The following is an 11,755-nucleotide window of genomic DNA, read 5'->3' as shown; positions in this document are numbered from 1 at the left end:
GGCTGGGATGACATCCGCTGCAGAAAGTATTACTGAGAGCCTCCGTAGGTCTCGGCAGTTGATGGTTCAGGTTAGCACTCCTGCTTGTATAGTTGATATCTGATATTCTAATGATTTCCTGGTCGTAAGTTCAGAAGTAATTTATTATATATGTTTGACAGGAAGTGGAAAGAAGTGCTAATACCTTGTCAACTTTTGGTAAGTTTTCCTGTGATTAAGCCTGTGCATAGGATGCTCGCTTGTAAGGTTCTGTACATTTAATCCTGGTCAAGCTTTCCTCACAAATGTGCAGTTATTTGATTATAGACTTCTGTTGGTTATTAATTTGTTACTAAGGAACCATGGCAGTCATGTACTTCATGTTTTCCATATGAATAAGAACTACTCTTTTTTCTGCCATTTAACACATTTTCCAGACCTATCGATGCCAAGTTGCTAGCTAATTTTTTTTTTTAATGCAGATGAATCGACAAGTGTTCTCCGAAAGGCTGAAGGTGAATATCAAGGACACCGCTCTTTGCTGATGTGCACCCGTGGTTTGCTCTCCACGATGCAACGACAAGATGTTCTTGATAGGTATGTTGCACCAATCGTTTATGATGTGGTCGGTCGTGCAGTCTTCATTCTGGTCTTTCAGTCAAACAAAAGAAGTGGGATAAATGTCTTTTAAGCCAGTCATATACCTACTCCAGTTGCGATATGCATTTGGTTTCCATACGCAAGACAAGTTTCTACTTGTGTAACAACAGTACTGTCTGGGTTGGGTTGTACCGGTTTCTAACTATTATATCTCTTTCCAGGATCATCCTGACTATTGGGTTCCTCATATTCTCCTTGGCGGTTCTGTTTGTTGTCTCGAGGCGTATTGGCCTGTTGACACTGCAAAGGAAGTTGGCTGATGCAATCAGATCGGGCTCAGTATCAGCTGGAGACATATTGGGTAAAGTGCCCCAAGATGGAGCTGCCCCAACAAATGCTCCTCCCGTCTATGATGAACTGTGATTTACTTCCATCTATTGTTTGTTGTACATGAGCTTACAACCAGAAGCAAGCTTAGCTTTCAGAGTTGTTATTTCTGGGTACATGTTGTCAAAAGTTTTGAGTCTTGAACTCTTGATAGATAGATAGTATAACCATTTCTGACTCCAGATGTGATATATGCATATCCCTTTCTTTTGTACTCCCCTCCGTAAATAAATATAAGAGCGTTTAGATAACTAAACAGAGGGAGTATTATTCTGAAGTATATCTATTTCTGAGTTCTGACTGCATACTACATAGTTTGAGAAACAATCTTATATTATGGGACGGAGGGAGTAGCATTTATCTTCTGCAAATTCTTTCATTCATATTTTAAAATAGTGCTTTCTTCTCCACCAGTCTATTATATACTTAGGTTCTGTATCAATCCACTTCTTTTCATTATCAAACACAGGGTTCCTTTTGTTTTCTACTTGGATTCTGATGTGAACTTGTAAGCATTTTTTAGCTATTTCCAGTCTGTGCCAATCTGTTCTGAATGAAGATTCAACGGTTCCCTGCTTTAGTTTGAGAGATGGGTCGGCGTATTGTGAGACAAACCATTCATAATCGAAGTATTTCTAGACCCTTGTGCTTTAGAATTATATCACCAGTGTGTCACGGGAGGAAAATGAAAGGAAGTCAAATTCAGATTGTGTTTCATACCAAGAAAGAAAAGAGAAGGGTCAGGAGAAAAGCTTAAGTGGCTATACATGAGTGTAGCTTTCTCCAGATATTTGCTTCATGCGTGACAAGTGGTGAGCGAGCTAGCTATTGGCGAACGATTGGTAGACAATGAAGTTCACATGGTTATACAGATGCTGAGATGCATGACTCGAACCACGCCTACCGTATATAGTGGATTGCAAATTCTGTCCGGGTCGTATTCATCTTCTGGTCCATCAATTTTGATTCGACTGATTGGTTGGCTGCTCCTCCACCATGTACAGGGGCTGGTCCAACGCATGGATAAGCACAAGCGCAATGATACCCCGATTCTCCACTCATTTCCTGAACAATTTGTGCACACTTTTCTAAAACTCATGAAGATTTTCTCATATTCGTGAACAAATTTTAAATTCGCACCTTTTTTTAAACCGACAAACTTTTTGAAAAATTCATGACCATTTAAAAAATTGTGAAGATTTTTAAAACTTATGAATATTTTTAAAAATTCATGCGTATTTTTCCGTACTACTGAATAAATTTCAAATTTAGGATTATTTTCTAAATTGGTGAGCGTTTTAAAAAATTGTTGAACTTTTTTGAATTTACAAAAAATATAAATTCTTGAATATTTCTATCTACTGGTCCATCAATTTTGATTCGACTGATTGGTTGGCTGGTCCACCACCAACAAAGGCTCGGATAAGCACAAGAGCAATGATACCCCAATATTCCACTCATTTTCTGATTTTTTTTTTCTAAATTCATAAATATTTTTTCATATTCGTTAATAATTTTCACTTTTTTTTTCAAATTTGCAAACATTTTGAAAATTTCATGACAACTTTAATGTTTTTGTGAAGATATTTAAAACTCATGTTATTTTTTAAAATTCGTGACTATTTTCAATATTAGTGAACAATTTTTAAATTAACGATTACTGTCTAAATTTGTACGCTCTTTTTAAAATTGATGAACATCTTTTGAAATTCACAAAAAACTAAATTCTTGAATATATTTTTAAAGAATTTTAATAAAAAAATCGACCAAAAATCGCTTGAAGCTTTGAACAAGGAAAAAGCTCGTCAATGCAATTCGGACATATCGTTACAAGGGTCGCGATGTAGTATAGTACATGTTTACTTTCTACGTATCCTGCATGTTACTACACGCATGCCAAGAGCTCTCAAACTCGATTATTATGGTTGTTGTTTCAGTTTGATTTCATCTGTGTTAGGTTGGACTTAATTATGATGGACGAGGTGATGTTTTCCTTTGTTGGTACAGTCTTGACTTGTTGACAGTATTTGTGTTGAAAGGAAGGTGGATTTATCCGGTGTGCGACTATAGTATTATTACACATTTTCATCTTGGTGGCGGCCAATGATGTTTACGTCAGCTCCTTTGTAGCCCACCAAACCAAAGCAAACGACGCAAACGACACACATATTACCAAATACATCGGCACCTTGAACACACCAACCTTCTTTTGCTCCTTCCCTATACAACCAAATGGCGGGGAGGCAACATGTAGTGGATTAAATTTTGACCAAAGCAAGAATGTTGGTTCCGATATTGTCATGTGAGACCCGTGACTGACAAGACTCTTACAGACGGGGTCCACATCAAGAAAAAAACACTGGATCTCTCATAAGCTTCTGTTCGTTTTTTTAGAAAACACAGTACATACACCGACACAGATGATCACAATACACATGCACACTCATCTCTATGAACACATGCACGAAATCTCTACCCCTTGAGCATCTCCAAGAGACCGAGACGATAGATCTTGAGATTGACGAAGTCGCTGCTACACCTTGTAGTTGACGGGCATGCCATACCATTGAAAGAATTACGTCAAAAATCCTTAAAAAAATTCCAACAAATATGCAAGCATCCATGTCAAGTCTAGGACTTGAACCAGCCGGGTGGGCTAGTTCCACCACAAGGAACCTTACCGCTAAGCTAAGCCTTTGTTCCTAGGGAGCTTAGTAAATTGTAAGGATACTATGTAACTACATACACTAGCTAATTGCCTGTACGTTGCAACGGACGCATACATATTCTAGTGGTTAACATTAATTATATCTGACATATGCCTTATACACATTATATTCTAGATTTTAATAGGATTTAATTTGATTTGAGTACGAATAGGGAATGCAAGGAAAGTTTCCATTTAGTTGAGGCTTTGGTAAGATTTGTTTTGATTTGTATCAGTAGGTGAAGAAAACGAAAGTTTCGATCTAGTTGTGATTTTGAAAAGATTTGTTTTGATTTGATTGAGTTAATGTAGGATATTGATTTTAAAGTATTGATTTGGTTGTGATCTTAGGAAGATTTGATTTGATTTGATTGAGATAATGCAGGACGTGATTTTGAAAAAGTACGGATTTGGTTTAGATTGTTCCAAGTTCTTCTATTTATGTTGGTTTTAGTTTGGTGCAACATTGGTTGAGAGTACGAAAATATGAACAGAAAACCAAGGAGGGAGGGGGTCGCGGGGAGGAAAAAAATCGAGTGAGGAGGGGAGGCAACGGAAGCAACTCCTGTTTTGATTTTTTTTCCTCCTTTTGTATCTCTATTTTTTCTAGTGGTTTTCCCTGAAAACCGCATTAACTGTCCTTTATTGACTTATCAAATAAAATTTTGTTTTCTTTGGTAAGTCAAAAAAATATTTACCAAATAAATCTTAGAATTTTTCCTGGTAGGTAAGTCATGTACATGATTTTATTTGGTAAACATTTACTTACACGATTATTATGGCTGAGCATGTAAATCATGACCTAATGTACTAAAAATAATATACGCATTGAAACGCAAATGGATTATCTTTGCCACTAAAGAGGAGTTACGTTACCTGGTCGTTCGTTCGAGATATATGGTGCTAGTTAGAGAGATAGATATGATGAAGGATGAGAGGGAGATCTTTGTTACTAAGATTAGTTGTACTCAGAATAAAGTTGGCCATGCCCTTGCTGTCTATAGGCGGTGCACTCCATGCAATGCAGTGTGGCTAGGAGGAGGCACTGATGATATTGTTACTCTTTGTAAGAATGATGTACAACCCTAAGTAACGAAGATCTCCTTTCCCCGCAAAAAAGAGGAGTTTGTGGGTTTGTTTCATCTTCTTCCCCAGTTTTTCCTCGCATGGCCCCTTGGGTTTGTTGATCAAAATAAAAACCAATATAAATAGAGTAATTTAGAATAATCTAAATTAAATCGGTACTTTTAGAAAGCACATCCCGCATCAACTTGATCGAACCGTATCAAATCTCAACTAAATCAAAACTTTTCATGCCTTCCCTACTTACACTCAAATCAAATAATATCATATCAAAACCTCGACTAAATCAAAAATTTCCTTGCCTTGACCTACTTATACTCAAATCAAATGATTTATTGCAAGAAAAAAATAGAATATGATGGGATTGTAAGTCATATGTCCGAGAAGATTGATGTTGTATGTCTACCCTACAACGCACGGACAATTAACTAATCTAGTTAAAAGTAGAATGATATGAAAATGGGATGTAGTGATCTATCTCCCGTATAGAAAAAGCAAGCAATTTCTCAGCCAAACGTTATCACGGATTGATCTGGAAAACCACACTCGGGTCCAGCGGGTGAGTAGCTAGCATGATCTGGATGCTTCGGCTATAATTAATCGGGCGTACGCCACACTTGGCAGGTTCGGGTAGAATTATCGACGGCGGACGTGGAGCGCGGATGCATGCAGGCCGGTAGCGCATTTTGTCCGCGTCCGCCGTCCATGGAGATGGACGGACGGACGGGCGGCCACCGTTCGTGCGTGCGTGCGTTGGTTCAATCAGCAGCGAGGGGCCACAAGGGCACACGCCAGAAATCGACGGGCACCTCAGCAGTGGCGTCCAGCCCATGGCCCCCACGAGCCCCGAGACGTGGACGGTGGATAGCCTCCCTCCCCGCTCTATAAATCACGGGACTGCGCACCAACCTTCCCTTCCAAAGCAGAGCAAGTGCAGATCAGATCAGATCAAGGCAGAGACACAGAGCAGAGCGGATAAACTCGAGGGAGATTCGATCATCACCACACCAACCATGTCGTGCTGCGGAGGCAACTGCGGGTGCGGATCTGGCTGCAAGTGCGGCAACGGCTGCGGAGGGTAAACCATCACCTCCTGATTTCTCTGCGTTCGATCTCTCCCATCTTCGCGCCTTCTTTCTCAATCTTTTCTTTCGTTTCTCCTCGATCCATCTTGTCCCGCTGCCTAAGAGACGAGGCCATGCGTGTCCATCGACCCCCTCTGCTCCTCAAGCACGAGAGGGGGATGATCTGTTTATCGCCCCCTTTGAGATGGGGCCATGCACGCTGTCTGTCTGTTTATCGATTTCTCAGAGAGATATACAAGGATCGATGATACTTCTTGTGATTGATGATGGTTTCTGACACGGATCGATGTATGCATGCAGGTGCAAGATGTACCCTGAGATGGACGAGGGGGTGAACACCACCTCCCAGACCCTCATCATGGGCGTCGCCCCCTCCAAGGGCACCCCGTCCTTCGAGGCCGCCGCCGAGACCGGGGCCGAGAACGGAGGGTGCAAGTGCGGCCCCAACTGCACCTGCAACCCGTGCACCTGCAAGTGATCCATCAAATCAGGGCAAGGAGACGGCATGGACGGACCTGATGAAGGAGCACTAGTTGTTGTTATGCATGGTGTGTGCGTGTGTGTTTCCTTTTTAATTGCCACCGAGAATAAGACGAGATCGATCGTACCGTGCTAGTTAATGGCTTATGTGTGCCCCTTGTGGCCTGTACCGTGTGGTGTGTAAGGCGTCGTCTTGTGTTGTGATGCGCCTTTTCCTACTGTTCTAGTTCCCGTCCTGATGTGCCTTCCTCGTCTTATCTACATATATGTAGACAACAATAGTTTGGAGTTTCTGTCTATGTATTTGTATCTGTATCACTCTATGTGTGGTGCCAGCTCTTGATATTTTCTGTTTGTTCTTCTGTACAAGTGCAAATTAGAATCTCAAATCAACTTTCCCCTTTTACTTGTACTAGGAGTAGATGCTTATGCGTTAATTTGCTCTAATTAGAATCTCAAAAAAAAAAACAATCTGCTCTACTTATCCCCATATTAATGGACATGATAAATAACAATCTAATCAATTGTTTGCTACTTCCTCGGTATAAAGTTGTAGTACTAAGGTTAAGACACTTATTTTAGGACGGAGGAAGTACTACATACTGTAGATGATGAAAAAATGTGTATTTAGATCCAATCAACTGGAACTGGGTTTAAACAAGTTTACTTCGCCGAGGCAGAGGCCCAGAGGCAGCAATCAAGCTTTGCTCTAAATATAATTTTGTTTTTCCTGTAAGTGTGTGCTTATAAGGAATTTTGATGCTTTTTTGAAACCACAATACAGTTGCAGACGCTCACAAACATATAAATACACTCACCTCTAAAGCACGCACGCACGCACATAGTTACCCTTATGAGCACCTGCGAGTGAGGTTTGATCGCTGGGCTACAATCCAACTACATGTTGATCATCAAAGCTTGTGATACTTAATATATGTCCTTGATCTTTTGGTAGAAAAAAAAGAGAAGAATTCTACTATGTCTTACGCAAAAAGGATGGCCTGGATGGTGCTGATTCAATACCAACCATTTCAAGTTGCAGACTGGCGCTAGTTTCAACCAAGCTACTTCAGTCTCATGCTGCTTTGCCTGGAGCTAGTTTAAACTCTTTGTAATATATCGTTTTGACACCTGGACTGGTAAGTTATGAGGGTCTATTTTGTACACTGCAGTTTGTTTCCTTGGATCATTTTCACACTTGGGAAATTTCTTAAGGAAAAGGTTAACACAAGAAGAAAGAGTTGAGGGAAGTAAATTATGTCCAAACAACATAATGATATTGTGTTTGGAGCTACTCCCTCGTAGTACTTCAGATTCGTTATAAAATGTCATTGACAATAGAGACATGCCTGTGCAAAAACTAGTTGGTTATTGTATTCTATTTGAAGTCACTGATTCGTGCCATTATTTCGGCACAGCAGCGGATATATTGCATATAAAAGGTTAAGAGAATATTAGCAAAATGATAATAGAAAGGGTTAGAGAAATTAACAAAATGATAATATGTGGCTGCTGGGATTCGAGCCCAGGTCTCCACGGCCACAACGTGGAATTCTCACCACTAAACTACAGCCACTTTGTGGTAAATTTTGCAATGTATTGTTATATATCCTCATCAAGGGGTGTACGTACCACGGCCCGTGCACAGGCATCAGCTGAAGCAAAATCGCAAACTTGCGAACCGACTGAGAAATCAGTCGGCTGGCACGCACCGTGAATCTTTTTCAAACTATAGGTTGTTTGGTCGAAACTATGAGTCAACAACAATCTTCTCTCAAGAACAAAAAAAAAATGTCAACAGCGATCTCCTTCTGGGCGCTAAACCCAGCCCGCAAATTACAAAGCCAGCCCGGATGATCTAGTCTATCCCATACGTCCATTTCTGCTGTGTCTGCCCATGCCCCTCCCCTCCGCCGGCCGCCGCCGGCGACGACCATGGCGGAGGCCGCAACAGCAGGAGCGACGCCACTCCTCCCGGGCCTTCCAGACGAGATCACCGCCTGGGAGATCCTCGTCCGCCTCGACCCGAAATCCCTCCTCCGCTGCCGCGCCGTCCACCGCGTGTGGCGCCGCGCCACGTCCACCCACGACTTCCTCCAGGCCCACCACGCCCGCCAGCCCGCCCTCCCTCTCCTGTACGGCGAGACCAGAGTCCGCGGCCAAGACGAGTTCCCCAGCAGCGACGACGACGACGGCTGCCCCGACCGTGCCAACTGCTTAGATATCATCCACTTCGACCACTGCGCCGACGACCAGCTCCAGGATCTACGCCGTGTGCAACCCGGCGTCTCGTCAGTCTGCCCGCCTCCGGCTGCCTTCATACTTCAGGCTTTTGGGAATGTATAATCATTCGTCTACAGGCCACTACAGACTACTCTTCTACTCTTCTTCCAGTCCCGGTATCCGCACCAGACTGCCTGGATACTATGTCTTATCATTGGTCTCTAGCCAGCGGCCGAGGCACATCGAATATGGGATGCCAAGCAACTCGGACTGAGCAACTTATCTGTGCTATTGCGTGGTTGCTTGCATTGGACACGGAGACCAATGCAGCATGGGAGCGAAAGCAACATGATAATGATAATGGTGTTCGACACCACAGCCGAGTCGTTCCGGCAGATGCGCGCTCCGGCTGTTCATCGCTTGATTGATCGGGTTGGCCTGTTTGAGATGGATGCCATGCTAGGAATGTTCAGCTGTAATCGTGGAGAGATGACAGTTGACATCTGGGTGTTGTAGGACTATGAAAACGAAGTCTGGACCCTCAAGTGCCACATTAAATTGCCAGTTACAGAGGTTAGGGTGCAGTGTGAAAGTCTTGATGATGATGAATACCGGGATGTGGTGGTCGTGCCTGGGGATGGTGACTTGATCGTGCTGGTCAAACTTGCTGAGTGGCTACTTCAAGTTGACATGGATGACAAGTTGGTCGCCAATTTCAACTCAAACAATATCTTGTTCCGCATGCCTTCTTTCCAACACTAGAGGGCTATGTTGAACAAGGTGCCTTTCTTATGAAGTCTGTTGATCAGTGAGCTGATACTTATTATGGTCCTAGATGATTGCATCCTCATGAGCCGTAATATGTATGAGTTTGTTTGAAATGCAATATCTACGGATTGGTTCCACTATGAGCCTACTAGCTTTTTTGTCGATGCGTATGAAATTCTAATCAAGAAGCTTTGACTGTTACATAGTTGTATGAAACTATGCTTGTGTAGAAACCATTTCAGAATCCAGGGATTATTGTGTGTGTTGATGCCAAATTTACCAAGTCGTTTTGGTGTGTCTGAAATATGTGCTAATTGATCTACCCTATGCCCCCATTTCCCCCCTATGTCTCAATTTTCCCCAAGGACTTTAGCAGCATTCATGTCTTTATATAAAATAATATGTTATTCACTATTTTGTTCCAGCATCATCACAAAAATTCCATTAAAAATTAACATAGGCATGCTTGCAGTTGCTCATACATTTCACACATTTACTATTGCAAAGCTTAGCGTAACACCTCGCTCTGAATGTACTAGAGATCTAAGTTGAGCGAGTTTGAAGTGTGAGATGGTTGTTGTAAAATATCACTCTAAGTTCCAATGCCATGTGTTTGCTCTTACAAAGTACTCCTTACTTCAAAAAATACTAATAAGTAAGAAAATTGATATGTGTGAAATGTGCATAAGCTGTTACTCCCTTCGTATGAATTACATTTTTTGTTTTCTACCACTTCATCTTCAGCAGTTGACAATCTATGTGCATCTGAAGGTTGGCTGAAATCTGTGGGACTAGCATGTTGTGTGAAAACAAACAGAGTAGGCCATCGAGGGAAAGAAAGGATTAAGCTTGAGTGAGCTTTTAACATTGGTCCTGGTTGCTTGAGTACCTAATTCCATTTTCCTATTATGCGTGCAGCTCATAAGTTGCTGGAGAAAACAGTGTTAGATCCGTCGGGATCGGTTAGGCTAGATATTCCGGTAGTTCTTACCTTCTCCTTGTGGCTCAAGGAGGTCCCGGTGCCGGCCATGGCGACGGTGGCCGGTGATGGCAGAGAGTAGTAGTGGCGATGCTTCCCGTCAGCACTGCACTAACCCTAGATCGGTAGGGGATGTAGGTGGGGTGTACGGCGTGGCGACGAACCTTGTATTGCGAGCCGCCAACCCCACCTCTTTATATCTAGTGCAGGTGACAGGGGCCCGTCTACCATAGTGGGTTGAGCGCCCCCGATCAGGGCGCAGATCTAAGGGCCCGGTGGGCCGGTGGGCCCACACGGTGGAGATCATCCTAACATTCTCCCCCTTGATCTCAACTTTTACTTTTGACCTTATACTTTTACTTTACTCGTTTCATAACAGATCAATACATAGAACATGTTTCATCGTCACAGCTCAATTGCCGATAGAATCAGACAGCCACAACGTACCTCTCAGTTTTGAAATAAATTCTTAAACCTTGGGCCCTTTTATTGTCCGGAAATTTTAGACTATACCATAAATCCCATGTCGACTGTGTGTTCTCCAAACACACTGGGCGGTAAGCCTTTAATAAGCAGATCTGCAAAAACTTGTTTGTTGCTTTTATGCTCCAAGCATTTCAACATAATTCCGGACTTTTCTCCTTAACAACGTACAACTTTGTGTCAATGTGTTTGGCACCACACTTGACTCGTTGTCATAGGAGTGAATTACTTAAATGGTTATCGCTGCTGTCAACCATTATCAACTCCGGGTACAGATTTCCATAACGATTTTGCCTGTCCCTCAGCCTCATATCATACTATACTTTATATCTTTGCATCACATTGATGATAATTTCATTCTTTGGAGCTTTTCCACACAAAAACCTCCAAGTATGAAAGTTAGCGACAATTGTGGATTTCGCTATACATTTCACAAGTCCTGTCTTGGTACTCACAATCTTTTGAGAGCACTTATTTCTTTCAGCATGAGGCCGATATCTTTGACTCCATTCCAGTGATCTATATATGGACTGGACATTGCCAAAACAACCCGGATACGTGAATTGTGTCAGGATAATATATTGAGCTTCCAACAGCTGAAGCATATGGTACCATATCCATTTTCAATCTTTTCTCATCAACTTTTGGAACACCATAGTTTCCAGTTCAATTACCCTTGACTATAAGAACAGGCGTAGGTTTTCTCGCATGCTTACTTTAGAGACCTTCGTTAGCATGTCCATGCGACATTCCTAATACCCCATTTTATTCTTTTCTTGGTGAATCTCGATATTTATAACGAGAGACATTCTGAGAAATGCAATTTTGAATTTTGAGGACAAGAACTTCTTTTCTCCTCCTGAAGTAGATTGACATCACCACTAGCAAGTAGGACGTCATCCACATGCACAGGATTGGGAAATGAATTTCCCATTCTATAACTTTGCATGAATACAATTGTCCTTCCATTTTCTTTAACCC

At 42.1% G+C, this 11,755-nt stretch overlaps 2 protein-coding genes and 1 non-coding gene across 3 annotated transcripts; 2 read left to right on the top strand and 1 right to left on the bottom strand.

The window, feature by feature from the left end:
* On the top strand, nucleotides 1–2,037 carry LOC109738681 (uncharacterized). Its single transcript, XM_040402136.3, has 4 exons — nucleotides 1–70; nucleotides 162–198; nucleotides 462–576; nucleotides 801–2,037. Exons 1-4 carry the CDS (start codon nucleotides 8–10, stop codon nucleotides 1,000–1,002), a joined length of 417 nt encoding a protein of 138 aa, XP_040258070.2. The 5' UTR covers nucleotides 1–7; the 3' UTR covers nucleotides 1,003–2,037.
* Nucleotides 2,038–5,743: 3,706 nt separating this feature from the next.
* On the top strand, nucleotides 5,744–6,639 carry LOC109738682 (metallothionein-like protein type 2). Its single transcript, XM_020297774.4, has 2 exons — nucleotides 5,744–5,834; nucleotides 6,142–6,639. The coding sequence occupies exons 1-2, from the start codon at nucleotides 5,770–5,772 to the stop codon at nucleotides 6,317–6,319; spliced, it is 243 nt and encodes an 80-aa protein (XP_020153363.3). The 5' UTR covers nucleotides 5,744–5,769; the 3' UTR covers nucleotides 6,320–6,639.
* Nucleotides 6,640–7,825: 1,186 nt separating this feature from the next.
* On the bottom strand, nucleotides 7,826–7,897 carry TRNAH-GUG (transfer RNA histidin (anticodon GUG)). The gene has a single exon. It is a non-coding gene; the product is annotated as a tRNA-His (tRNA).
* Between the last annotated feature and the right edge of the window lie 3,858 nt (nucleotides 7,898–11,755).

Source organism: Aegilops tauschii, chromosome 3 (genome assembly GCF_002575655.3).
Source record: "Aegilops tauschii subsp. strangulata cultivar AL8/78 chromosome 3, Aet v6.0, whole genome shotgun sequence".
NCBI lineage: Eukaryota > Viridiplantae > Streptophyta > Magnoliopsida > Poales > Poaceae > Aegilops > Aegilops tauschii.
This window is presented reverse-complemented; position numbering and strand designations above follow the sequence as displayed.